The sequence below is a fragment of the Strix aluco genome, chromosome 20, assembly GCF_031877795.1.
Source record: "Strix aluco isolate bStrAlu1 chromosome 20, bStrAlu1.hap1, whole genome shotgun sequence".
In the NCBI taxonomy this organism is placed as follows: Eukaryota; Metazoa; Chordata; class Aves; order Strigiformes; family Strigidae; genus Strix; species Strix aluco.
Window position 1 is genome coordinate 8323765 of NC_133950.1, and position 26722 is coordinate 8350486.

At 43.3% G+C, this 26722-nt stretch overlaps 1 protein-coding gene across 1 annotated transcript in view; it reads right to left on the reverse strand.

Moving 5' to 3' along the window:
* Positions 1 to 3614: 3614 nt before the first annotated feature.
* Positions 3615 to 26722, reverse strand: part of BRINP1 (BMP/retinoic acid inducible neural specific 1) — an 89594-nt gene continuing 66486 nt past the window's right edge. Inside the window, exons 4-8 of the mRNA XM_074846419.1 lie at positions 26163 to 26332; positions 24832 to 24937; positions 17994 to 18230; positions 11771 to 11993; positions 3615 to 5289 (exon numbers count right to left, since the gene is read on the reverse strand). Coding sequence (XP_074702520.1) covers positions 4149 to 5289; positions 11771 to 11993; positions 17994 to 18230; positions 24832 to 24937; positions 26163 to 26332 — 1877 coding nt within the window. The 3' untranslated portion in view covers positions 3615 to 4148. The remainder of the gene's footprint in view (positions 5290 to 11770; positions 11994 to 17993; positions 18231 to 24831; positions 24938 to 26162; positions 26333 to 26722) is intronic.

The following is a 26722-nucleotide window of genomic DNA, read 5'->3' on the forward strand; positions in this document are numbered from 1 at the left end:
TGCTGTTTTTGCCATGCTTTGCCTTTGGGACACCTGGCATCTGGCTTTTCTTTTTTTTTTCTCTGAGTTATTCGGAAGCTTCAGCTTTCATGCAGTCCCTAATTTAATTGCAGCAAGGGTCAAGTTTCTGCCATGATTTGGTAGGACCAGCTCTGTATGAGCTTAGCTGAACAGTCTTATGGATTGCTCCCTAACTCCTTGTACAGGGGAAGGAAGCTGAGTTTCATTCTCATACAGAGAATGGTCACTCATATTTCAAAGTATGAAGGTCCCTTTTATTATTAAACTCTTTAACAATACCTACTGATCATGCAGCTTAGTGAATCTGATTTTATGGGTGAAAGAATTCTCTGGGCACCATCTAGTTCTCCTCTATTAATTAATCTCCATTCTAGTCATTGTCTTGTAAAACATCTTTTTCTGATCAAGTGGAAGACTTGTACATAATTTCCTCAGAAGCCCATTAACACCACTGTAGCACTGGTGTGGCCTTTCTAGGTGGATCTGAACTACTTTCTCTTATCAGGACAGAGGTACACCAGATCTTCTATTGCCTGAAGAACAAGTACCCTAAAACAAACATGTGGGATCTGGTTCTGGATCTGGCTGCCACAGGCTGTCCCCTTACCTGGGGAAGGGCTGAGCAGTCGAAGCAGACCATGTGCCCTGTTTGAGGGAGACATTTCTGTTCTAGCATCAAAAGCAGAGTGTAGCATGGTCCAGGCCACATTTGATTGGGTTGTTGTTTGTTTTTTTTTTTTCTTTTTTGTCTCTGGCATAAACCTTGAGCCCAAAATGGTGGCTGAGCTGCCAGATAACTTCATTTTCCTCTACCCTGAAGGATGAGGGAATTTATTCTTGTTATTTTGGCTTCATTCCATCACAATATGTTATGTAGCCATGTTGCAACATGGCTATAGATTTTTGTGTTGTGTCATCATACCCTGGTGCCGTGATGCACCATCAGGTAGTCCCAAGGTAAGTTCCACACATTGACAGCATATCTTCGCCAAACTTCCTTCCATCTCCCCACACTGGTTTTCTATGCTCCAGCTTCACCACTCCCAGCCACGGTGGAAAAGCTAGCTCATGTTAGACAAGGCCTCTCTAACTCCACGGTTGTCTACCACTGCTTGGGTCTGAAGTGAACAGCAGTGATTTAATGTTCTGTGGTCACCCAATGTCCTGCTTAAGGTTTACAGTGCTGCTCCCCTTGCTGAAGCCCAGTATAACTGGGGGCTGATCATCCCAAGGCATCATTAAAGATACATGAGAGCAACTGATTTGATCCGTAACAGTCCCACAAATAAGAGGCAAGTTTTAGCTAATGTGTTGCTCGTTACCTACGAGATCTGAGATTTAATTGCAACTTCTCTGGCTTCTAGTCACTAGAGCTGGATACTTATCTCACTGGGAAGCAATTTATCAAATTAATTTCACTTTGTGTTAGCACGTTCACTATTCCCGGTCATGAAGGAAACCCATCACTGAATGCAGACTGCATCTTAGGCTATAGGTTTCTCATAAGAAGTATTCAGTATTTTTAGAGCAATAACTATAGTTCTTTTCTATGTCAGCTCTTTGGGTCATACATGTAAATTAAACAGTACATTTCTATTCCCTGCTTGGATGGATGTAACTGTCAGGAACATTATTTCCACTCATAATTACAAATTTGACATTCATTTCCCATGAACACTCTCTAGTGTTTGCTGAAAACTAACTTCCATGCATACTATTGCTGGTGAATTTTCTCTTATCAGAAAGCAGATGCAGGAACATCACAACTATAAAGAATCCTCTCTGAATGGTGGGGTCTATAAGCATGAACGTCTACTACACAAAGCAAAGACCAATCAAATGAAAAACAAACAAATGAACAAACTGGGAAAAGTAGGCAAACTTGAAAACTCTTGTTTCTGAAACTGACCAGTAGAGATAGAAAGAGATCTCAATGCAAGTTAGGGAAAACACAAAGTTACTACCAATGGAAACTGATGGATGTCCCTAGAAACCTCTTCGTTGTTTAATTCACTCAGCACTTCTTCAGATGCATGCACTTCCCCACCTTTTTGGTAGACAGAGAGGGACTGATGTGTACTTTTGTGACTAGGACTCCTTTCTTTTTTCTCTTGTGCCCTCAATTGCTAGTTCAGCAGGAGAGTCCAGTGAATGCATATTTTCCTTACGGTATCTAATGTCTTCTCAATTTGGATGAGTATCAACCAAAGTCACACAATTTAAACTAAACCTGAAGTCAAACTTCATTGTCTAAGTCCCTGGTGTCACATGAATAACACCACAATGCATTTAGCTCTTTCCAGAAGAACTGATGTTCTCAGATTCTGAGCCAAAGTCTCCAAATAAGAAGGTCAAAATTTCTACAAGACTGTTTTGAACTCGATTGAATCAACACGTTAAACCCCGAGCCAGATCTGAATCTTGGACTTTGAATCAGGGCTGTCCCTCCTGCTCAGGCCTGTTTTTCCCCAGGATACTCCTCCAGCTCTAGAAGCCAGCAGGATCAGAAATTTCTCTCTCCCTTCTAGGAGCGCAGAAATTCTAGTCTCTCGTTAGCACTTCTCACAATCAACATTAACTAAAAACCAGTGAGATTAAGAGAAACACACCACTACTCCCCTCCCACTGTGTCCAGGCTTCATCACCCAGCTCAGCTGATCCTACATTCATACGCTCCATTCAATATATTATTTTTTAAAAATCCAAACACACGTGAACACACACACACTCCACAAAATTTTACCCACCTTTTAGTTATTTTAGTTATTTTTTTGATAACTCCACCCTTTTAAATTTGGCTTTATCCTGCAAATTCAGGGTAGATTTGGTTATTGTGCTCTTCCCTTCCCCCCACTCCTTTTTAGTGCTTTTGCAGATATTTTAATAAAATTTTCTCATCTGTTTTCTGTCTTCTTTTTTTGTGGACAAAGAAAGTGTAAGTGAAACAAGGATATTATTCACAGCCACAGAAACATAAGAAAGTAAATGGAATTTTTCCTTCCCCAAAACCCCAAAATGACACGTGTACCCTTCAGTGTCTCTAGGTTTCCTTGGAAATCTATTTTCTTGCATTGTGCTTTGATTTTTGTGGTGATGAGGGTTGCCCAGTGTTATCGGAAAACCCAGAACATGAGGCAAAAAGCCAAATTCAGGTTTGCCTTTAAGTCTAGGTTTATCAAACTGGCATACGATTTTGGCTTTCTCTGGTTTAGGGACTCTGTTGAAGTACCTTAAAGATGAGTGACTCCGAAGATTTACAGGTGCTGATCCTCAAGGGGTTAAGCTCTGACATCACTGAAGGCAACAGCAGTCTGTGGCAGGGCATGAACTCCAGTTCAGCAAATTAATCTGACAGAGTAACCCCACCTGACACATCCTATTCTTCAGCAAATGCTGAGACTCTACCTCTGGTGAGAAGTCTTCCAAGATGGAAATCCCAAAGTGGAGACACCTTAGACCTGCACCCACCCGCCACCTCTCCTGTGTCTTCTCACCAATGAGGCATTAGTTTTACTCTCAAAGGACTGCCATCACCTTCTGTCCTCCAGCAAAGCTCAGCACAGGCTGCATGAATAACTCAACATAAAGCTGGCATAAATCTCAAGAAGAAGAAATATCTTTTATCTTTAACCATTTACTCCCACTATAGGAATAATGGCAGTTCTTTTACATTTACATATAACTCTTGTTTGTTTGCTTTGACTTTTTTTGTTTGTCTTTGTCTTGGCACCTGCATAGCAGAAAACTTTACAGTTCATTACAGAAGTTTCCCTCTCTCTGCTCCTCCCTTTATTTACTCTGCTGCCCCTGAGGACTAGCAAGCAACACCCCCAAGGTCAAGAGAGAGTAAGGTGTTACCCTTTTATGATGGATTATAGAAATAACAAACATGCCTGACAGTTTTATACAGCTGCTAGAACGGGTTTAGTTTTCAACAAATGAAGAATTTCCTCTTTTTTTTCTCTTTTGTATATTAATTACATTTTACAAATCTTGTTTTTCCCCCTTTCTTTACTTCCCCCCCCGCTTTGCTTTCTTTCTTTTTACTTTTTTCTCTTTTTTTTTTTCTCTTTTATTTTTTTACAGCAAAAGGATCAATCACCAACATGTCCATCGAAAAGTCCGGGTTAGCAGAGTTTGGCTGTCATCTGGTCCGACTGTTTGAGGATCTCGGTGTTGTACAGATCTAGAGCGTGGTTCACACGGATGATCTCGCTGTTGGTGAGTCTCAGGCGGTGCTTGAGCATACAAGAGAACAGATCCAGCTGGGGCTTCCCTGGGGCTACGGGAGGCGCCAGTCTATTGATTCGGTCCCGAATATCCAGCAGCAAGAGCATGACGGAGGAGGAAGAATAGAACTGCCCACCTTGCGTGTACGACTGGTTGACCTGCTGCACAGCACTGCGCAGTAGGTCGGCATTAAAACGCAGGCTGTAGCCATACACCTGCACATCTGAGATCTTGATGTAGAACTGACGCTTGGTGGGGTCAGAAAGGTCCACGGGCCCTTGGCCAGTCTCATTACGCAGGAGGGAGGGCAGCCGAGTCCGGCTGCGTAGGTAGATGTGGACGGTCTCAAAAAAGGTTTTCCACCGGTTGCCCAGTAGCAGGGTCCAGTTGTAGCACTGGCTGTTTTGGAGGCGGATTTTCTCCCAGCGTGGGTAGCCGTACTCCCCAAAGGGCATGTTCCAGCCCTCAGAGTGACTCCCACTGAACGGGTTGACATAGACAAAGAACATAGGGTCCAGGCTGCTGTTGCGCATCTGGCAGATTCTCATGGAGATCCCAATCACCATGTGGATGAAGTCCATCCGGTTCTTGTTGCTCTTCAAGGTGAGGGACATGCGTTTGCGCCACCTGGGGTCGAAGAAGGTGTCCAGGCGGATCTCATTGCTGATGAAAGTGGTGTGCACATACAGGCGAGAGTCCATCTTCTGCAGCAGGTACTTCAGCTCTAGGTCTTGGAAGTCCAAGTCCGTCTCAAAGCTGATGAACTGCTCACTCCGCTCCGAGTCTACGTTCTGAGGCTCGCAGCGACCCCGGTAAAGCTTATAGCCCTTGTTACATGAGCCGCAGAGAGAGATGTTGGCAAGGCTGCACATGGCACAGCTGTTGTTGCCCCCAATGATGCAGGGGATGGGGCGCTGGCACAGGCTGGTGCCACCGTGGCAAACGCAGCTCCGTTGGCTTTCCAGAAAGGTCCCCCAGAACCCATTCTCATTGCAGTAGAGCAGCGACTGGACCCGGGTAAGCCATTCCTGTATTGTCCTGCAGGTAGGAGTAAGAAAGCATTAGCATTGTAGAGCCTCACAGAGTCTTTCATGTTGGCATCTTGCTAGAGCCACAGTGTTTTCAGGGATATATCTGAGGCAGAGCTCTCAGAACACTGATGCCCTGCTGTGGCATCTGGGAGCTATTCCAGTCTATTTCTAGATTGATTCTTTCATCTGTTGTTTACTCCTTTGGTGGAGAGCAAAAGCCCTCTAAGAAATAGCTAGAAGTTAGAGCTGTTCATCTGAAGTCTCTTCACACTGCTCTAGGAGCCGAGACTGGCAGAGTTGCCTGCCAAGGATCCCATCAGTGCCACAGTGACAAAGTTCAACCATGGGAATGGAGCTGATAAAGCCATGCCAGAGGCTGAGGTGCTATCAGACATTGCAGGTCAGCTAACTCCTAGACTGGCAGGAGAAAACTCCTCTCCATGTCGTTGACAATTCCCCCCACTCTCCAATAACAGACTTGTAATGGGATGAGGCAGAGCCAGTAGTAACCTCTGCTTATGGTGCAGAGCTCAATAACAGCAGAAGAGAGAGTAGAAGACAGGGTGCATAGAGGCAAAGCTGCTAGAACAGCTTCTCCTTTAAAAAAACCCCTGCTGCTAATTAACCTCCTCTTACAGCCTCTCCCCTTAACAAGCAGCCACACTTGCCCATTCCCAGGCCCCACCACTCCCATAATTGCTATATCAGCGCCCTCACCTCCACGTCCTGCAGCCCTGGAACGACTCCTAATGAATGCCACTCTAACCCACGTTTGCTTTTTGTATAACCCACTTGCAATGTTGCCTTGCTGCCCCCATCTTCACCAACCCGGGAAATCTCAGCACAGCGACTCCTTTCTCAGCAGCCTTCAGCAGAACGCCTTGTTCAGCCGCCTGCTCCCTCCCCTCCGCCTTCCCCTCAGCTAATGAATACTTCATTGTCTCCTCTGGGCAAAAAGTTCTTGGTAGCACTGCAGTGAGAGGACTGGCTAATGACAAATTAGGATTCAGTCCCTGTAGAACGGGAGGAGTGATTATGGACAGAGGCTCTCAGAGCTGGATTAGTGAAATTCATGGCACCTGCATCGCCTGACCTCCGAATAATCATTAAGCTGTAGGCTGTATCAAAGAAGGCATTAAATGATACAGCAGCAAAGAACAGCAAGATGATTAGGGGGAGGGAGCGAGTGGAGGGATGAGTATAAGACAGAGGAAAGCACTGGAAGGAAAGAAATAATCAAGGAGCAGAAGCAGAAAGGGTAGGGGAAGAAAGAGGGGGGAAATGTTCAGGTAAAAGAAAAAATGAGAGAAATGCAATGGGCAGGAGGAATAGGAATGGAGAAAGGGGAAAACTGAAACAACAGCAACAACTGAAAGACAGAGGACAGGCAGGAATGAAAAGCAGCAAGAAGAAATAGTGAAAGGGGGGGGAAAAAAAGAGACAAAATGAGGAAAAAGGAAGTGCATTAGCAGGAAAACTCTGAAGCCTTGAATGTGGGAAGAGAGAATTTTCACATTCCTCCTCTGCTAGAGGGCTGTCAGGGTCTCTTTCCCCTATTCACAGCTAACAGGAGCTCTCCTGCTAGTGGAAAAGACAAGGTCGGCTGGGGAGCTTGGGAGCAGGACAGTGACCTCTATAAATACCTTCTGTAGAGGGAGAGAGTGACAGCCCTGATCCCTAGCAAAAGTGCACAGGGCTCCTCCTGGTTTCTAGGACAGCTCTGCTTGGGAGGGTAGGGGCAGCACAGCACAGTGTGATGGCATTGCTGACAGCAAGAAGCACTCTCAAAACCCTCCCCTGGGGGCCAAGTTTGCCTTCTGCTCATAGGTGAGTTTTTTGCTCACGTTTTCAGCAATACAACATTTTTTTTTTACCCCATCTGAACCCTTGAAGTTCCATTTGGAAAGCCAGCCAGATGCACTTGAATGTAGCAAGGCACCCAGATTCCAACTTCCAGTCTCCCTAAGGTGCTGTGAACCCACCTTGATTCCTCCGCGCACCTCCTTGAAAGCATCTTTCTTTGCTTCTAACCACTAATCTAAGCATGAAGATGAGGGATAATGAGCAAGTGAAGGATGAACTAAAACCAAAGCACCCCTCCGATATACGCACACTGGCTGCCTGGGTTCGCTGGGTTGGGGAAATTGCTGAAGGGAAGCACAAGGTTCCTGCATGCTGCCTCTTCCCATGATTGGGCTTGATGACAGTGATGAAAATCAGAGGTTGCTTTGAAGGGAATATCTCCTGCAGCCCCAAGCCTCATCCCTAGGACCACTCCTACCATAATTTCTACCAAAACAAGGACAAGCCGGTGGCACAAAGAAAATGAAGAGCTGAGGCAGCAGGCTGGTGGCAGATAGATGGTAACGTCCAGCACCATCAGGTACCCTCTCAGCATCCCTACCCCTGTCTGTGAAGTGAGGACAGTATTTCCCTGAGTTCCACAGCTCTCTCCATGGTCACATTTGTTGCTTTTTATGGGACTGGGCTTCCAGATGAGGTAGTAGTGGTTGCTCATAGGACTAAAGGTGGTTTCTGAGGTGGGTTTGATGAGGTATTTGGCACTGTCAGAAGTGTGTGTGTGTGTGCACATTCTGCCACCACTTTCACACAGCTGCCAACAGCCTCATACAGGTGCATGTGCAAATGACAGCCAAACACATGCTGAACAACTCCCATGCATGGATCTCAATTCCAGCTCTGTGTAAGTGAACAGGACTCTCCTGATTTCCTCACGCACTCGCTCGTGCACAGGATTCCCAGTGTATTTGTGTAGTGCTGGCTTGATGCTTTACACATATTTTACATGTTGATGATGTCATTGAATTCATGGGACAAGGACTGCCAGGCTACACAGCGGGGCACACAATAAAAATTAGAGTCAGATGACCATACCCTGTCTGTCTTAGGTGTGTTCTGTCTTAGGAAAAAAAAATGCTATCCTTCTATCCTTCTCTTATACTGGCAGTCAGCAGAGCAAAACGAGAAAGGAGTCTTGGATGATATCTTGCAATCAAAACTAGTAATTTTCCTGTTCCCCAGATCAACTTTGTGGAGGAAGGATGGGAGGAGATCAGGAGAAAGAGGGTTGGGTTTTTTTGGTGTGTGTGTGTGTAAGCATTCAGCAAAGAAGACATAAGTAGGACAGAAATAAAAAAAAAAGAAAAGAAGGCTACCCACCATCTGCTGATGGCAGCAATAAAGGACATAATTAAATGAAAATGCAGAATCCAGGGCAGAACTGGGCATTGGCTACAAATATGACAATGGAATGTGATAGGGTGAAAGAGAGGAAAAAAGTGGTATAAATTACCCCCTTTTGTCTTGCAACTGGGACAGAATAAGAATATATGTAGGAAGAGTCACAGCCCTTCATGTGACAGGAGATAACTTCTTAAAACACACACCTATGATGGCTGAGATTCGTGTGAATATAACCAAGAGATGTCAGGGCAGAAGGAAGCTGAAAAGAGCCACTGTTTCAAAGCTGAAAGCCAGTAGCAGAGTAGCCACAGGTTTTCATTTTAATTATTTTCTCTTTCATTAAGGAGTCATCAGTTTATCTTTGTCCCTCTTAATATCATTGTAAAAGTGATTTTGCCTAACGTTCGCTACCTTTGCCAGTTCAAAGTATAAAGTACTAGTGCATGTGGAATTTAAAAAAGGAAAACGACGTCTTCAAGGGTCACTGTCAAGAAATTTTACGTTTAACTTTAATATCTTACATTCCAAAACTAAAATGAAAAAAAAAATTACATCCAGGCAAAGCTGTGAGTGAGGGTTATTTTGCAGTATTTTCCTGCTGTTGCTCACTGGAGACATGCAGTCCCCTGGCAATGTTGGGACCTGAAAGCCAGGTAATCGTGCAGAGCTGTTTCACCATTTGAAACCGATCTGTTATGACAAAAAAAAAAAAAATGTTTTGCAGGACAGTGCTGGGCTTTCAGACCAGAAGCAGAGGTCAGGTTATACAGAAAGGTGATGAATAATTTTCTTTCCTCCTGACTTGTCATTCTTCAGGATTAATCAGGTCTGGGGAAGGAAAGAGGCTGATGGGTGTCCCTTGAGACAAAGATGCAGCTTTGTTGTAAATGGTGTCTGAGCTGATTAGAAAACCAGACCATACAGAATCAAAAAAAACAACAAAAAACCCCCAAAAAATAAAACCATAAAAAAAAAAAAACCACAACCAAAACCCTAATCCAGCAGGAGAGATTCTTTTTTTAGAATTGTAAGTGAAAAGGTAGGGATTTAACAAGTTTTCCTTTTCAAACTCACCTTTCACTTTCCAACCAGCACTAGCTGCTGTGGAGGTACTTTTGGACTTTCTGTATGGAACAGTGAAGTAAAAAATGCTATTTTTATTCTCAGCAGCTGTGAGATGTATTCTTAACTAATGACAATTTGGCTGGAGTCCAAAACATGTATCAACCCCCCATTCCTTTGGATGTTATTTATATTTTACATCCAGAGTTTTAAAATGCAACTATAGGTGCTCATTCAACATGGAAGCTTTAACAACTGAGGAGTGGTTTCTTTTTAAACAAACTTGTTTGCAAAGAGGTGTTTTTTAAGCAAAAGCAGTGCAGCACAAATATATATATACACACACACACATATGCATATATATATATATACACACATATCTCCTTCTTAGCTATTGCAAAAGGTCATGGAGAATCAGCCTAATTGCCAAAATCCCTACTTTTTCTTTCTTTTGGAAACATCAACTCTTCCTTTCCCTGAAGACAATCAACAGCAATCCTATTTCTTTTTTACATTGCTTTTGAATATATAATACTGGCTTACTATTATGTGTATTAAAGAGAGAGAGGCTTGCTCTTAATAGAACCTTTCCATCCTTTCAAAGCCACTGGCACGCTTGATAAGCATCTGTCGTTCTGTGCAGTAACAATTAGAAAATTAGAGTATTTCCAAGCTCTGTGTAAAGCACGATGAAATGCATACCTCTTCCACTACATATCTGTCTACCGAGCCCCTCCCCTGTGTAGCTACAAATGCAGAATGACAAATAAGAAAAGAAATTATAATATGCCTGGTGGTGTTGACTTAAACAAATCAAGCACATCAGTCAGTTAAAAACCCAGCTGCCATCATCCATTTCGTCCTCCTTCCCCCAGATTTTATAGTATTAGTTGGAGGCTCCCTTTCTGCGTGGCTGACTTTTTAAAATAGAACAGAAATGCTAAAGACATATTTATCTGAATGCTTTGCAGAAACATGGTTGGCTGGATATTTGCTCGCTGCTGCTTCGCTTTGTTGTTGTGGCACAACTCAAAATAATGCCTGGACATGCTTGTGACTCCTCCACCAGTTGGCTTGTTTATAGCAGCTCAGCCAATTGGCAGGAATGGGCCAATTTTAGGAAGTTCTCCAAAGACTTTTTTTCATAATCTCTTAAACTTAATAGATATTTCTTCTCATCCCTAGGAAGTCCATCAAGTCTTTGTCCAGTAATATGAGATTTCTTGGTAATTAAAGAGATGTTAAGCCCTGGAAAATTTTCCTGAGCTGCAGAGTGATGAAATGAAAACTCGGTGTGTTTAGCAGCCAGGGGGCTGGATGACAAAAGGAGACAGCAAGCAATCAGTTAATTTGCTCTTGAGTCTGAATATTTAGCTAATGAAGGGGGTGAAAAAACAGTTTCTCTACAAATGTTAACTTGGCCTGACCCTTCCAAGAGAGCATGGAAGAAAAGGCACTTGGACTAATTTTTTTCCAAGATTTTCAGTTTTACTTCACTCCAGACAACGTAGAAAGAAACAGCAAGTGATGTTTATTAAAATTCATGGATGCAAGTCTCCAAAAATGATTGGAAGCAAACTCAAACTCAGCTATAGGTCAGGGCTGAAAGGAGCCAGCAGGAGGTGACTATTGGATATCAATAGTTGCTGTAGCTGTAATGGAAAATCTACTCTCTCCATCTGTAATAACATTGCGAGGCTTCTGGTCAGTGCAGGTTTACTCTGCATTTTGTAGAAGAGATGTGCTCTATTCCAAGTAAAACTAAAGCTTCTCTTTCACTCTGGCTGTACTCATTGAGGAGCACAACTCAAAAATGGGCTGAAGCATCTTGTGCTCCATATGTCCACTTTAACAGCAAATGGAAGCTTAAAGTTTGGCTGTGGTACATGAGGCAAAACTGCTTAAAAAGCAGCTTAGTCTGCTTGGCTGTCAATGTCAGCCCTGTAATATTCTTGCAGAACGCTACAGAATAAGCGGCTGCCCTTACCTGGGTATGTAAGACCACACTGAAGGGATGTGATTATGCTTAGGGATGTGATAAAGGTTACTTACACCTCCAGAAATTTCAACCCAATCCCAGACTTTACCGTTTTCCCCCAAACCTCCATGTCAGCACACCCTGTATCCAAACACTTTGGCTGTTGGGTTTAGGCCCAAGCCCAGGCTCAGCTCCATCAGCCACCCATCACACCACACCCATCCCCAAGGAGTGAGGAACGAACCTTTCTCTAGGCAGCTGGTGGTTAGGATTGTGCCGACACCGGACACTGAGGCCAAAGAGTTTGCGGGCAGTCCGCTGGATCTTCTGGCGCTGGGCTTCCAGGGAGCTCTGCAGCAGCTTGTAACGGTTCTGCAGATCCCAGTCATTCCCCCAGTGCTGGTGGATGCTCCCAATGGTCAGGAAGTGGTTGCTAGGTAGCCTTTTCATGAACGATTTAAACTCATCTGGAACACACAAGAACGTGGAGAAATACAGAGGTTTCTGAACTATAATGACGTTACAAAGCTTTTCATTGGAAGGATGGAGAAACAGCAATGATGTGTGAGGCCATCAGTGCTCTGCTAAAGGAAGGTGATGTCCATTAGCTCACTGGTCTCTCATTCTGCCCCAGGAAGCCCACTAATTCCATGGTTGTTACTGCTCCGATATAGGAAATGAAACCCAGAGAGTATTAGGGTGAAACAATACAGATAATGTGTACAGGGTGGAGAAATAAAGAAAGAGAAGTCCCTGGAGCATGGGATTATAGTCTAGGGGTTATGAACAAAAAGCAGTGAGTTGTAATCATTGTCAGCTAAAGAGTTCTCATTTAAATTGTTTTTAAGCTGCTCCTAAAATGCCATTTGTTGTTGAAGTCAAATCACTTTGGCTGTATCATTAAAAAAGAGGGAAAAAAAAGCTTTAAAAAATCCCCAGAGGAATGGTTTGGGTTGTGTTAAAATGTCCTGTTTTCTCATTTTTTAAAAAGAGCATTCTGATTCTTTTTTTCTCATTTAACTTCATTTGAAGTTAAATGAGTTCCTTTATGTAACGATGAAAATAAAGTAAAATAGTTTTCAAAGCTAAGGTCAGAACAAAATGTGTCAATTTTAGCCAAAGGAAAAAATGTAATTGATAAAAAAAAAGTGCTGTTAAATGTTGTTTTGTGATCACTTTGTTTCTGTTTGATTTTGTTTGATAATGAAAAAAACATTATGTAGTGTTTGTTTTGAGTTTTTTCATCACAAAACAGAAAATGGGATACTGTTTCTGTTTATGACCCCCCCTTTCTTCCTAACTGTGAAGTATAGTTTGCTTAGACTCTGCTTACCAGGCTGGGACATCCTCGTATAGAAAAAACAGATGGTTCCAACTTTCTCAGTAGAAAATAACACAATTTTTATACCAGAGGACTGTGTTCAACACACTGAGACCTTGAGAAACATGAGGAGTGGGCCATCAAAAACCCCATAAAGTGCAATAAAGAAAAGAACAAAGTTCTGCACCAGGAGAGAACAAGATTGGAAACAACCAGTTGAAAAACAGCTGCTAGAAATGTCCTGGGCGTTATGGTGGGCACCATGCTGAATGTGCCTCAACTCTATGTTCTCACTGGAGATAACACAAACTGCATACTGGGCTAAATCCAGTAGGCTGGGGAAGTTAATATTTCCCTCTTCTTGGCACTACCGAGGTTGCACCTGCATTTCCCTGCCAGCTTTAGGGACACCCAATTAAAGATGGGTGTTGAGAAACTGGGGAGGGCACAGCTGAGGGCTACCAAGATGGTCAAGGGCCTGCAGCACAAGTCCTATAAAGTGGAGGGAGCTGCAGTTTAATCTGGTAAAGAAGAGTCCAAGGGGAAATCTAATTACAGCCTACAACTGCTTAAATGGTACTTACAAATATGAAGGAGAGAAACTCTCTTTTTAGAAACAGATGATAAAACAAGGAGTAATAGACAGTTCACAGCTTGAGAAGATCAAATGATTTATTGAAAAACTTCTTCACTTGGAGTTAATGCAGCACTGGAACATACTGCCCAGAGATGTAGAAGAATCTCTCATTTTAGACTCTGCTAGACAAAACTGTGGCTGACTGATCTAGTGCTGGTGTAGGTCTGCTTCTAGAGGGAGGTTGGACTAGAGCCCTGCCATAAACCCCACAAAGTATTCAACAAGAAATGCAGCCATCTTTTCCTGTAAATTATCTACATTATTTTTCTTCCTTTCCTAATAATTTCTTTTTTAAAATTCCTTCATCCCATTTTCAGAAGGAAAAGAGGACAATAGCCAAAAAAACCCCAAAACATGAAAGCTTGTAAAGGCTTTTCAAAAAATCCATAGAATTATTGGGGAAAATCAGACCAGATAAATTACAACCTATCATACAAAGCTTATAGATATTTGCATAACAGATTTCCTATTATTCTGCAACCTGCAGTTCATGCTTAACTGCCTAACAAAGAATATCTATGCATTAGTCAGTACCATCATTACATAGATGGTAAATGGATGTTCATGTCCTACTCATCACATGGTGAAACCGATCACCTAATAAAAATAATTATCATCATTGTACTATCAAGATCCACAGGACATCTGTTTGTCTCCTTTCTTCCCCAAAGATAACTGAGATTTTTTTTTTTTTTTTAAATTATCTCTCAGGTTTTCACTGTATTTGAAATGCTGCTTTCAGTGCCCTTCTCCTCCCCAAAAATGATTCTCTCCTGTTCAGTGGTCCTCTGAAACTATCATCATGTATAATTGCTTCTGTTGACCATGCTGATTACTCCTGGTACCTTTCAGCAGTAAAAGCCTTGCATTTGCTTCCCGCCCCTTATAAATCAATTTCCTCAAAAGCCTGTTTGTGCAAAAGACCAAGCTCTTTTCCCTCTGATGATGAATGTGCTACATTTTTCATAGAGACGGGTAAGGGAGAAATTTCAGTGCAGTGTGCACATTTTGATACTGCAGTGCAACGTTGGGGGAAAAACAAATGAGCAAAGAAAACTGGCAAAATAAAAGCTGGATGGGGTTGTTTTAAAAAAAGGGGGTGAAAAAAGAAAATACTTTCCAAAAAGAATAGTTTCTTCATTATTTATTTATATTTATTTAGAATTATCCCTGGAGGCCCCAACCAAGACTATAGCTGCATTGTGCTAAGCCTTGTACCTTTCTGGGAATAGCTCATTCTTAACCCTGAGAATCTCTAATTAACTAATAATTCTGTTTGCGTTTGGTTTTATTTTATTTATCTGCGCAGAAAGTGTTGGTGATGGCTAGGACTACATCCCCCATAACACAATACGGCCTCTCGTTTTGCCGAGTCACCCTGTCCCTGCAGGCGGTCCCATGGCAATGACTCACCATCGCAGGTGGTACGGGCCAGAGGGTCCAGCCTCTGGAGAAGAGTGGTGGCATCACAGTGAAATGGCCATGTCAAACATCTCTTTCAGAGATGAAACTTTCATTTTTCCAGTGGTTGTCTTTTCAGATTAAAAAAATCACATTTTCATCAGAAAGCAATAGTATGGCAAAAACCCCCACTTTTAATCAAAAGGCTGTTTTAAAATCCAGAATCAGTTCTGATGCAGAACTTCTTGGCCAGCCATAGCAAAATACCAAGAATTTGTTAATTTTCTCAATTTACGCATGAGCAATGAAGCACAGGACTAAGAGAGATCCTCAGCTGTTTTAAAGCAGCATCGGTTCACTGCAGCCTCCTTGACTTTGAAGATGCTATCTCAAATCACACCAACTCTTGATTTGCCCCACATGATTTTTTCAGATTGATGTAGGAATCCAACACAGATCAGAAACAGAATATAGATCTTTTAGGCTATCAGCAGCTTCCTGTGCAAATGGTATTTGCTTTCAGAGCACTCACGTGCCTTTCAGCCCACTTTATTGGAAAAGCCTTCCGATGTCATTAGAGATTTTTCTGCTGTTCATAATGAAGAAAATCCTCCAGTTACTGGGAATATTTATGAAAACAAAGGAGCAAAATACTAATACTATATTCTTTTGTGATAGCAACTTTCATCTCAAAGGATAAGTTCACGCATGATGCAACAAAGTGATGAATGAGATGCAGCAGCTTTAAACATAAAGATAATCACTCCATCTAGCCCTGAAAAGCCTCCAGCCCTGGGTGGAATATGGCTATAGCACAGCAGAGAATTGCACTGCAATGTGTCACTTTAACACGGCAAATGAAAAACACCTTCTCCTGTTGAAATCTCAAGAGGAGGGAGACTGAATATAATTATCCACCACAGTCTTTGCTTAGATCGAGTGCAACAAGTACAGAATGTAAGAGTAAAACAATCACTGTGGGACTGTAATTCTTCTCTCTCCACAGGGCTCTCACCTTCTAAGTGTCTGCATGGATTAGATCCCCTGGCAATGTAAAGGGGTTTGATGAGTGGTGGTCAACATGCAGCTCTTGAGCATCTTGTGTGAAGATCCTATGCTAGAACTAGCAACTAGTAACACGTAACTAGTGGCAGAGCTGTGCTGGTAGGCACTGCTAGTAACCCTAATCTGTGTAGTACTAAGCTAGCAGAAGCTTCTGAAATCCACATTTCTGGTGTGCCCTGGTGTACCCACCCCACCCATGAATCTATAGAAACTTCCAGAAAACCACTGACCTCTTCAGCTAGTGACCTGCTTCTGGAACTGCCCCAGCCTTGTGGCTCCCCATAGTATATGGGGGGATCTTGTCAAGAGAGTCATCAGCCTTGACATTAACTACTACTCTGACTTAGTTCAGCTGAGCACCAGCTTGACAGCATGATTTGGACATGAGAATCTGTGCAACAGCAGACACGCCAGTAGGGTTCACATATTGAAGTACGAAGCAGGCCTCAACAGCCCATTGAGGAAACATCATAGGCTGCTTCATTTCAGTCATTAAGGGGATTAAGGTGACCTTCAACGTGAAGAAAGAAATTGCTTCTGGGAAGACTTCTGAAGAAGAATTCTTCAGTGTCTTGAATGGAGCTAAATGGTCCCTTCCCTCATCATTTTCTTTCCTAACACAGTGTGCTGATTTTGGATGGGATAAAGTTAATTTTCTTCATAATAGCTGATATGGGCCTATGTTTAGCATTTGTGCTGAAAGCAGCATTGATATGACAGAGATGTTTTCATTACTGATGAGCAGTGCTTACACAGAGCCAAGGCCTTTTCTGCTCCTCACCCCACCCCACCAATGAGCAGGCTGGGGGTACACAAGAAATTGGGAGGGGACACAGCTGGGACAACTGACCCCACCTGACCAAAGGGATATTCCGTACCCTATGATGTCCTGCTCAGCATATAAAGCTGGGGAAAGAAGAGGGAAGGAGGGGACATTTGGAATGATGGCATTTGTCTTCCCAAGTCACCATTACGTGTGATGGAGCCCTGCTTTCCTGGAGATGGCTGAACACCTGCCTGCGATGGGAAGTGGTGTATGAATTTTGTATTTTGCTTCATTTGCTTGCGTGGCTTTTGCTTTACCTATTAAACCGTCTATATCAACTCATGAATTTTCTCACTTTTACCCTTCTGATTCTCTCCCCCATCCCACCGGGAAGGAGTGATCAAGCAGCTGTGTGGGCCTTAGTTGCCAGCTGAGGTAAAACCACCACACATGGAGACCTGGACAGTTATGACAATAATCATTTAAAGAAAATGTGTTGTAAAGTAACTGGCTAACACTTAGAGATGAGAGTTAGCACAGGCATAAGTTCTTGATTAAGTTCTGCTTACTGCCCATGTGGCTTCAGGGTAGGCAGAACACTTGATAAAGAAAAGGATGTAATTGCACTGATAGTATTGCTCTCTTTCATATCTCAAGCCCTTGAGACCGCATATCATGTAAGTAATATAGCCCACCTTCTATGGGTGTTACCAGCACCAACGTGGAACAAACCCCACTGACATCCCCAGTGTCACCCCGTGAGAAAGTGGAGGGAGAAAAGAAATGTTCACACCAGCAGACATCGGCACTGTAGGAGAGAGAAGTCATTTTCCCTTCTCCTCTCTATCTCAAATGAGGTGTCATCTGGCCTGTGCTCTCTATCTCTGAATTGCCTTTCACCAAAGCAGAATAAATCATTCATGCAAATCTGAAAAGCAATTTCTGCATCATTCATATTGTGGAAGTTTCGCTGTAGAACTATTAGAGATTCTGTGCTGGTTTGGTATGAAAAATCAGATTTTTAAATCAAACAAATTCTTCCATGGAAAATATCCCTTTACACATAGAATTACACATGGCATGTGGTTTTGTCTGTACATGCAATAGGGAAAAAAAGGCACTTCCTCAAGACTAAAAGCATGGTTTTGGGTTCAATATCCTCTATTTTTTATCCAAACTGGAGCATTATATTGAGGAAAGAAAAGATTCTTAACTGGTGTAATGTAACGTGTTTTCTTTTAAATAAATCAATCAGAAAATGTGTTTTCCTCGGTTACCTGAATTCTCCAGATCTTTATAGGCTTCTGTCCAGGTCTTGGCCATGTTTGCTAGTGTGTATTCCATGATCTGGATGTCGGTGATGGGGCAGTTGCACTGCGGGAACTCCTCCGCACACTGGCAGCCGCACTGGCTGTTCCGGCAGATGTACTCCCCCTCGCCATTGCACATGATGTAACTCAAGGCAGACTGGACAAACTTCTCTTGTAAATACTGAGGGAAGATGATCTGGAGACCTGGCATAGAAACAAGAGGCAGGGATGTGGGGGGGAGAGGGGGGAAATGTCATTGCCGGTATCTGTTGTGCATTTCAAAACCCGTTTCATTAACAGCTTGGGAAAGTGATGCTGAGGAATTAAAAGCTGCTGGGATTGGAGCTGTCATGAGTAAGGAAGGTGGGGTACAAATTGCACACCTCCAGTGCAAGAGTTAGAGAACAGAGGCCATCTGCTCTATGAGAGAAAGGTGACAAGTAAGTTCCCCCTTCCCAATGCCCAGCGTACGCCCTTCATCCCAGTCCTGGATCCCAGTACAGTACAAAGCACCTGAATGCAAAGCCTCCCTTATTCCCAGGTGCAGGTTTTTTTATACTTTGCAACCAAGTGCCAGTTCAGAAGTGATGAGCATTATGCTGTTCTGACCTGTTTTGAGAGACACTAAATAGGCTTGGTACCACAGAAACAAGGAAACTACACACAGAGAGAGAAAAGAAGAAAGGAAGGAAAACAGAAGAAAGGAAAATAATACAAGGAGGGATTTATAAAAGACCCTTGCAGAGTTAAGCGCCCAGCTCCCACGGTATAAACACAGGAGGTGGGTACCTGAGTCTTTTCAGGTCACTCCCTGCTAGGAAGGCTACTTCCCAAATCCTATAAAAGTGCAAATGGATTTAGTGCCAATGATTTCAGTGGTGCTCTGAAGATTTACATTAGCTGAGAGATCTATCCCCATGTCTCTTTCTCCATAACAAGTGTTTGTGTATCCATCCATCTGTGCAGGCATTAGGGTAGGTGTACGCTTGCTCAGGTACCAGAGGACAGGATAACAGTTTAAGCATTTGCCCTGTGTACAGTATACATGATTTTGAATCCTGTCCTTCTCCACCCCTTGTCTCCAGGCTCCCTGCAGACATCCCTGAGGATTCACAGCTGTTCCCTTCTACCTGGTGAGTCCTAATTGTCAGACTCTGTTAGCGTCTGTGGTGCACGAAGCAGAGATGACAATAACTCTGAGCAAGCCTTTTGCAGGAAGTCTGGCCTGCTTCGCCTTCCTTGTAAAAGGCCCAGGGATTTTGGAGTGGCAGATAAAGGAGTTTATGGCTTGAACAGCAGCACTGAACTCCAGTGTAATGAAGGCACGCGGGTCAATTACCCATCTGTTTGTGTTTCTATTGCGCTGAATTACTGTATCTGTGGCTGACAGCTCATTGAAGTGGAATGAAAATAAGACAATAATTCAGAGGATGAGAGTGTGCAGGAAGGGCAAGAAGGGCTGTGACTCCTTTCAGGAGTTCAGGCTCATCTCGGTGATGGGTCATGTTCAAGACAAGAGAAAAGTGGTGGGCAGTGGCCCCAGGACTCCCATTACCCTTTTGCTTTTGGTTCCACAGAGACACCTCAGCCTTGACAAGGTCCCTTTGGAAGACCAAGTTTGGGGAGATCAGGAGGTTGTTGAAGGCACAAGGACCTCTGTTTCCTCTCCCCCTTCTGCTATTGCCAGGGCATGGTCTGTGTGAGCATCATGCCTGGTGGCAGTGAGCTGTCTGACCTAATTCGCAGCCGAGCATGGAGCAGCGGCAGCCGCCAGGCAGGAGTAACACAGAGCAACCTTCAGCTGAAGAAGACGTTTGTGACACTTGCACAAGGAAGGATTTCAAGTCTGGCATTTGGAGGCACAGTGTCTGCGTAGCTCCTGCTGCCTCTTCTGCAGTGCTGTTGCAGGGAAGGGAGGGAACATGCAAGGGGCTGACCACAGTCTATGGCATCCCTGCAACCACCTCAAAACTAGTCTAAGCATTTTAAGGTCCTTTTGGTCTTTCCTGAGGTGCTTCTCAAGAAGCAGCTCAGCTTTCTTCCTGTCGTCATCAGGAAGTACTGAAGCTCAGTCTCTTTTAGAGATTTATCTGAAGCAAATACCACAGAAGGATGGTGCCTTTTCAAACCTTCACACAGACATTAGGGATGGTCCCACCTGCCAGGCTCCAAGACTTTCCTACAAAAGGACCTTGGACAGCCTGAATGCTGTTGTACTCATAGAGATTGCAAGCTCACAGAAGCAGAGGCTGGACTTCTTGGTGTATGTTGACCTCATTTATTGATGGTCCAAGTCCCATGAATAAATCTTTCCACTCTCTGCTTCATGGAGGAGAAATCTGCCCTGGCCTCAGCCTTTGAATAAGAGGCCCAAATGACCACAGGTTCTTCAGCTCACCATATTTTCTCTTTGAATTTTAACTTGGATGACAACCTGTCTAGTCCCAGCTACAGATGATACTAGCTTTTTTTTTTTTTTTTCCTGGAGGGAATAGGGGTAGAAAGAGCAACTAAAGTTTCAGGGAAACACTTCCCATTGCAAGGGACATCCATTGTGTACCTCAGCACATGCAGAAACATGAATACCCTGTAATCTCCAAAACATAACATGGTCCCATCCTACACTGCAGAGTGCCTCATGTGGATGCTTGCTTTTTGTCCACAGAACTCATAGTTTCTAAAAAACACATTTCCAGGATAACCTCTTGTAAGAAATAATCTCATGTTTAAGAGGTAATCAGACCCCCTGTACACTTAGCACCAATTAAAAAAACACTTATATAAATACTTAACTTTAATCAGGTAAGCAGTTCTGCTGGATTCCATGCAGTTAATTGTAGCATTTAACAAGCAACACATAGTCAAATATGTGCTTAGACCAGGAACACAGGTGACACACAAATCCAGCTACTTATCAAAACATGAGTGTGCATACACCAAACGCAAAGCCATAACTTTAAAACTGTAAACATGCTGTAGGGATTAAACGTGACTCAGAGATCTTCCAGACAAGAATTTCCTTGTGGAAGAAATCAGTGTGAAATACAACCATGCCTGCTTTCACATTTGTACCTTGATATATGGAAATAAAAAAATACCCACACAAGGGCAGATTCATATCAATATTTCTGGGTTTATATTGAGCATCCTTGTGACCAGATCCTAGCAAGATATTTTACAAGTACTGGGCCAGTAGCATCTCACTCAATCCTGGGACCCTCTTCATTCATATGTAGTTCCATGCCACACCCAGTGACTAAATATCACTGAGATTGTGTTGATTACAGCAGTCAGTAAAGCACGGTGTGATTAATAATTTTTAAGGTAATCTTTACAGACGTGAGATTGTAAGGCCATACTAGTTGAGACCACTGCTCTGGGTGCTTCTGTTGCCACCTTTAAAGCAGGAAAGCTGTAGTCCCAAGGACTGTAACAGCACACCAGCCCCACAGAGCAGCTTTCAGCCAGCCATTGCTAGCTGGGAAAGCCCTGCTGCCAGACACGGTCTTAATAAAACATCCCCAGATGCTGGTTTGTTCTCCAAGAAATTTCTTTGAATATTGCAAACGTTAAAAAAAAAAAAAAAAAAAATCTTTCAGTGTTGTCTCATGTCAGCAGCCAAGCAGGGGGGCAACCTGGTCTTAAAGACTGAGATACTGGACCATTTTCATGGGGTGAATACCTCAATCCAAGCCAGGGTGCACAAGGAATGGGCTCATGCTCCACAGCAATATCAGTAGCTGATAATAGATGCAGAAGATAAGTTTGCTGGTGATGAGTGTTAGGGAGAATATCTTAGTTTTGAAGGTAACTTATTGATCAGAAGAAGGAATTCTGCCAGACTGTAAAGCATGAAGTTCCTCTTTAAAAATTAAGAGCAGCACAGATTTGGTATAGGTTTTTCTGAGATAACTACAGGCAGAATATGAAGTGTCTGACAAGGGAGTATGTCCTTAATTCACCTAGAAAAACTATTAGAGAGAGATGTTTGGTTTTGGACTGTATATAAAAGGCTTTCTGCATTAAAAGAGGTAAATTTCCTCAGCTCTAAATTAGAGCTATTTGAAACATTTTGCACAGAAGAGTTCTCTGTTGAAAATGCAGCTTCATTGAAGCATTTTGTGAGAGCATGTTGACTCCAAAAGCACTTTTGACAGGGAAGGGTCTAAATGTATTTCATACTTCCTCATTTTGTTGCTGAAAAGCTGAAATATTTTATGTTTTCATTACTGCTCTGTCCATCTTAGCAAAGACTTTAGTATTAATTGTAATGCAAACTTTAATACACTATTACCATATTTAATATAACAAACTACCTAATATGCAATGTTTCCTTTTTAATGTTGAAATGTTTAGAATAGCACATACAGATTTTACCTTATTGCAATAGTGCCACGTTGCAGTATTGACACATATCACATGTGCAAAGGGGTATGTCTCTGGAAATTTAGTTTCCCAAAACTTTTCAAAATGTTGATTTTTTTTTTTCACTCAAATTTTCAAATTTCAGCCTAGGGCTTTTTTCTAGGGAACACAAATTCCTGTTTCCCACCAGACTGCTGTAAAGCATCTTCCCCTCCCATGCTCTGGCTTACTCCTTTTCCAGGCAGCACAGGCAGCTCGTGCGTCAGCCACACGGGAGGCGGAGGCAGGTGACGGGATGTTTTCACGCTGGTGACAGGGACAGGAGGATATTAAGTGCAAATAAGCGCAGTCACCTGTGAGATCCTGGGCCCTAACAAGATCCCCTCCACTCCTGTGCGGGAGGTTGCATCACTGCACAGCCCTCCCCATGCACAGGACAGGAAACCTGCCCCCAGGTAGAGCTAGGACAAAGGGAGACCTACTGCAATAAATGTGTATATATCCTAGTGCAGGCATCTGACACAGATGTACGTGCGTGCTGGGTCCACAAGGACACTGGTTTATAAATTAGTGATGCTTTTCGTTCCATGTAACCACAGGTGCAGAACCAGACACCCTGCACTGTGCCTGCATCCAGGTCCTCCACTAAACCTCCAGGCTGGCTGACCTTCCCGAACCCTACATGTGGGCATGAAGGTACCTCAGCTCTGGGTCTGGCCATTGCATCTCCTAAAGGGCACATCTTTGAAACCACGACTCTCAGGGCTGGGCAGCACAAAGCAAGTTCAGAAACAGAAATTCTCCCTGTCACGAAGATGCTGCTCTTTTATTGAGCCAGCCTCAGAGCCAGAGTGACACGAAGGTAGTAACATGGATTTCTGTCAGCAGCTCATGCTCGACTGCTAATCAGATCAGAGGAGACTCAGTCACGATCCATTACCTGCAGCCCTGTGACTAATTCCTAATGAGGCCTCTCAGAGCAGAGGAAGGATCCTGGGTAATTATCCCAAGAACCGCACTCCAGATTAGGCAGAAAACACTCAGGTGTAGCTTTAAAGGTCACTTTGTTCTGTTAGGAAGAGTTCTTACCTTCCTTTCTTCCCTTGCTGTCTCCCTTGGCACGGGTCTGGCCTCTCTCTGCACTGGTACCATGAATCTCCATGAAACTCATGTGTGGTTGACCCCTGAGGTCCTCTGTTCCCATCAGAAATCACAGCCTCATCCACCTTACAGTCCCTCTCTCTCCTAAGTTTTCCCTCTTCCTCCACCTCCTTCTCTCTCCCAGGTGTCTTGCTTTTTCTCTTCTCTTGTAGGATCAGATAGCCAATAGAGATATATCGATTTACCTACTTACCAGTTTGTCTGCCTATAAACTGATCTGTCTGCTTATTTAGCTGTTTACCTAGTTATCTGATGTGCAGTCCTTGGGTTTTCATTACCAGCAGCCATCATCACAGCATATAAAAAGCTTCAAATTGTTTATTGTTAATTAGGTAAGAACCAGAACTCAGTGATTTAGATAATCACCGGAATAGTGAAAACAACCTGCCTATTATTTTTAAAGGCAAATAATAACAACAATAATAATATATCCACAACATGACTCAGTAAATGAAACCCAGTTTCTGTGAAACCAAGATTAAAACAGCACTTGCCAAATTATACTCAAAGCGGAAGATGTAATGTAGCCCATTCATCTGAAAAATTAAAATTTGTGCAAGTACAAGGATTCCAGAAATAAAACCATCTGGGCAAATGAGCAATTAAATCCCACATTTCCTTATTTTGTCAAAAACTTGGGAATAACCTTAGTAAATTACACGCCCAGTGAATTTCCTCCTTATACTGAAGTTGACTTCTTGCTAACCAGCATGTATTTATTTATTAATTCAGTCATGACCTCTATATGTTGACTTCTGGACTAGATCCCCAACTGGGACTGAAGCCATGGCTTCTAGCTTCCAAATAAAACCTCTGTGACTTTTCCCAAAGATTATGGTCATTAGAGAGTCCCAAAAGCTGATCTGCAAACCTCTTACGCAAATCAGTAATTTGGGAGGGACAAAGAGAGACGTGGACAGAATGCCCCTTCAATAATAATGGAAAAGTTCACATTTATTTATATCAGTGTACATATAATGTACTGAAGTCCATCAAAATTCAATGGCAGGAGGCACCCACTGGGGTCCAGTCTGCAGTTCCTTGCACCTTTAGCTCAGTCCCTGTTGAACCCTGGCTCTGCTGTGCTAAGGCTTCATATGAAACCACCAGAAGCCACTGGTCCTGCTTCAGGGAACTTATGGTGAAGGCAATCACAGCAAACAGAGGAGGCGAAAAGGCTAGAAAAAAGGCCACCCCTCTTTCATTTCACACACACACACACACACACACACACCCCTCTATGCTCAGTATTACCATCTCCCTCATTCCTGTGCCCTACCTTGCAGGTGGAGTTTGCTTTCAGTGCTTTGCAGAAGGACAGAACTCACAGAGTCCAGATTGTCATAGCTGTTACAGCCCAGGGGGCCAGTCCGAGTTTCTGTTACCTATGGAGGATATAGAAAAGAGAGAGCATTCCCTTTGATTGCAGCATCACATCTTAACTAAGAAAAAATGCCCTATACTGGATAAACATAACTAATGTGTGACACAAAAGCTGAAAAAAAACAGAGTGAATTGTATCTGCTTGCTTTACGGTACTGCATGTTATTCTGAACTCGACAGTGAGGTCCTGAAGATTGATGTTTCTTCATAGAGGATCACTGGAGAACATCAGAAGCCAGTAGAGGAATTATTCCCTGGCTTCTCTTACTGGAAAGCAAGATACAGAGATGGATTGCCAGCCCACAATGGTGCCTAGTGCTCCCACAACATATGTGCATACCATCCTTGTGCTGAGGATAGATGGAGGCACAGATGACCTGCAGTGCTGTTGCTGTGGTTGTTGCTGTTGGTTTCAGCCATGGAGGAGAGCTGCTCTTCCTGAATTCACAAAGGGCGATTATCTGCTGTCACTGTTTCAATATCTCAATTCGATTTCCCATCCAGAAGGGAACAGACTCAGCCATGAGACACCACAGAACAATAACAAGAGCTGAAACCTTTCAGAAATGGCTAACAATGATGACTCCATCCACATCACCTTCCCTGGAGTGAACTCTGCAACAATAAAATCCCTCCCCAGTATAGGATGATTGCTTTCAGAGAAGGCAGCCTTTGTCTGCAGAGCCATTTTCCCTATTCTGTATGCTCTGAGAAACTCCCCTTCCTTCCTGCTGCAACCCCCAAGCTGTCTCTCAGTCCATTTCATTCCAGATGCCTCAGTAATGCCACACTGAGTTTTTCACCTTTTCTTGTACTAAATTCATCTGAGGGATGTTTAGCAGTCTTACACCCACAAGAGGAAAATACTTCTGCGTTGCATGGGGTTGCCCATTTCACAGACCTGCCTTTCCCTTCCAAAACCTGCATTGCTGATCTGCATTATCTGTCCCCTCTCCCTTCCAGAGGTCACTGCCACACACAGTGGGAGTCTCCTATCCTACATAACCATCACACTGAATGCCCACCTCTTTCCAGATATTACTGGCCCTGGGGAAATCAATTCTTCAGTAAGGTCCATAAGAGAACAATTTACTGTGGGAAAAGAGTGTGGGAACAAAACAACTTGTGATCGAAAAGACATCACACTGGCAAAGTCCTGCCCCATATCCCTACAGTACTGGTATGGACTCACAATCTTCTTTCTCTTCCCAAGGCAAGATGCAGTACCTTGATTGCTCCGGTAGAGATCTGGATCTCATGGAGTCTCCTCATGGTGCCATCACGGTCTACAAAGTAGGAGGAAGCAAGCTGGTGCAATGCTTCAACGCTCTGGGTAGCGTTTCCTGACTTTCTGTCAAGGCGGCTTTTGTCCATGTACATGGTCAAGGCCTCCTCTCCTGCAGCAGAAAGAAAAGGAGATTTCAGTAAGGCCCAGGAGGCTGCCATAAAGGGTCATCTGAACAGGAACACATGATGTCACATGTTGCACCTAAAGAAAGAAAAGACCAACACCTAAAGCACTCTTAAATGAACCCACCCTTCCTCACCAGTATTGGAACCTCAGTGTAGTATATAGGAGCCTCCTTCTCTGTTCAGCCAGAAAGGACAGGTCCACCACACTTGTAGATCAGCTCCACTAAATGGAGTAGATAACATTTTGGATGTTTATTAGCCAGCATAGCTTTACCACAACTGTTGGAAAGGATTCAGACCATTTGTCCCTCTTGAGGAACACTCTTCTCTGTGAGCAGTGCCTCTGGAACAATACACACCTGACTGGAGAAGAT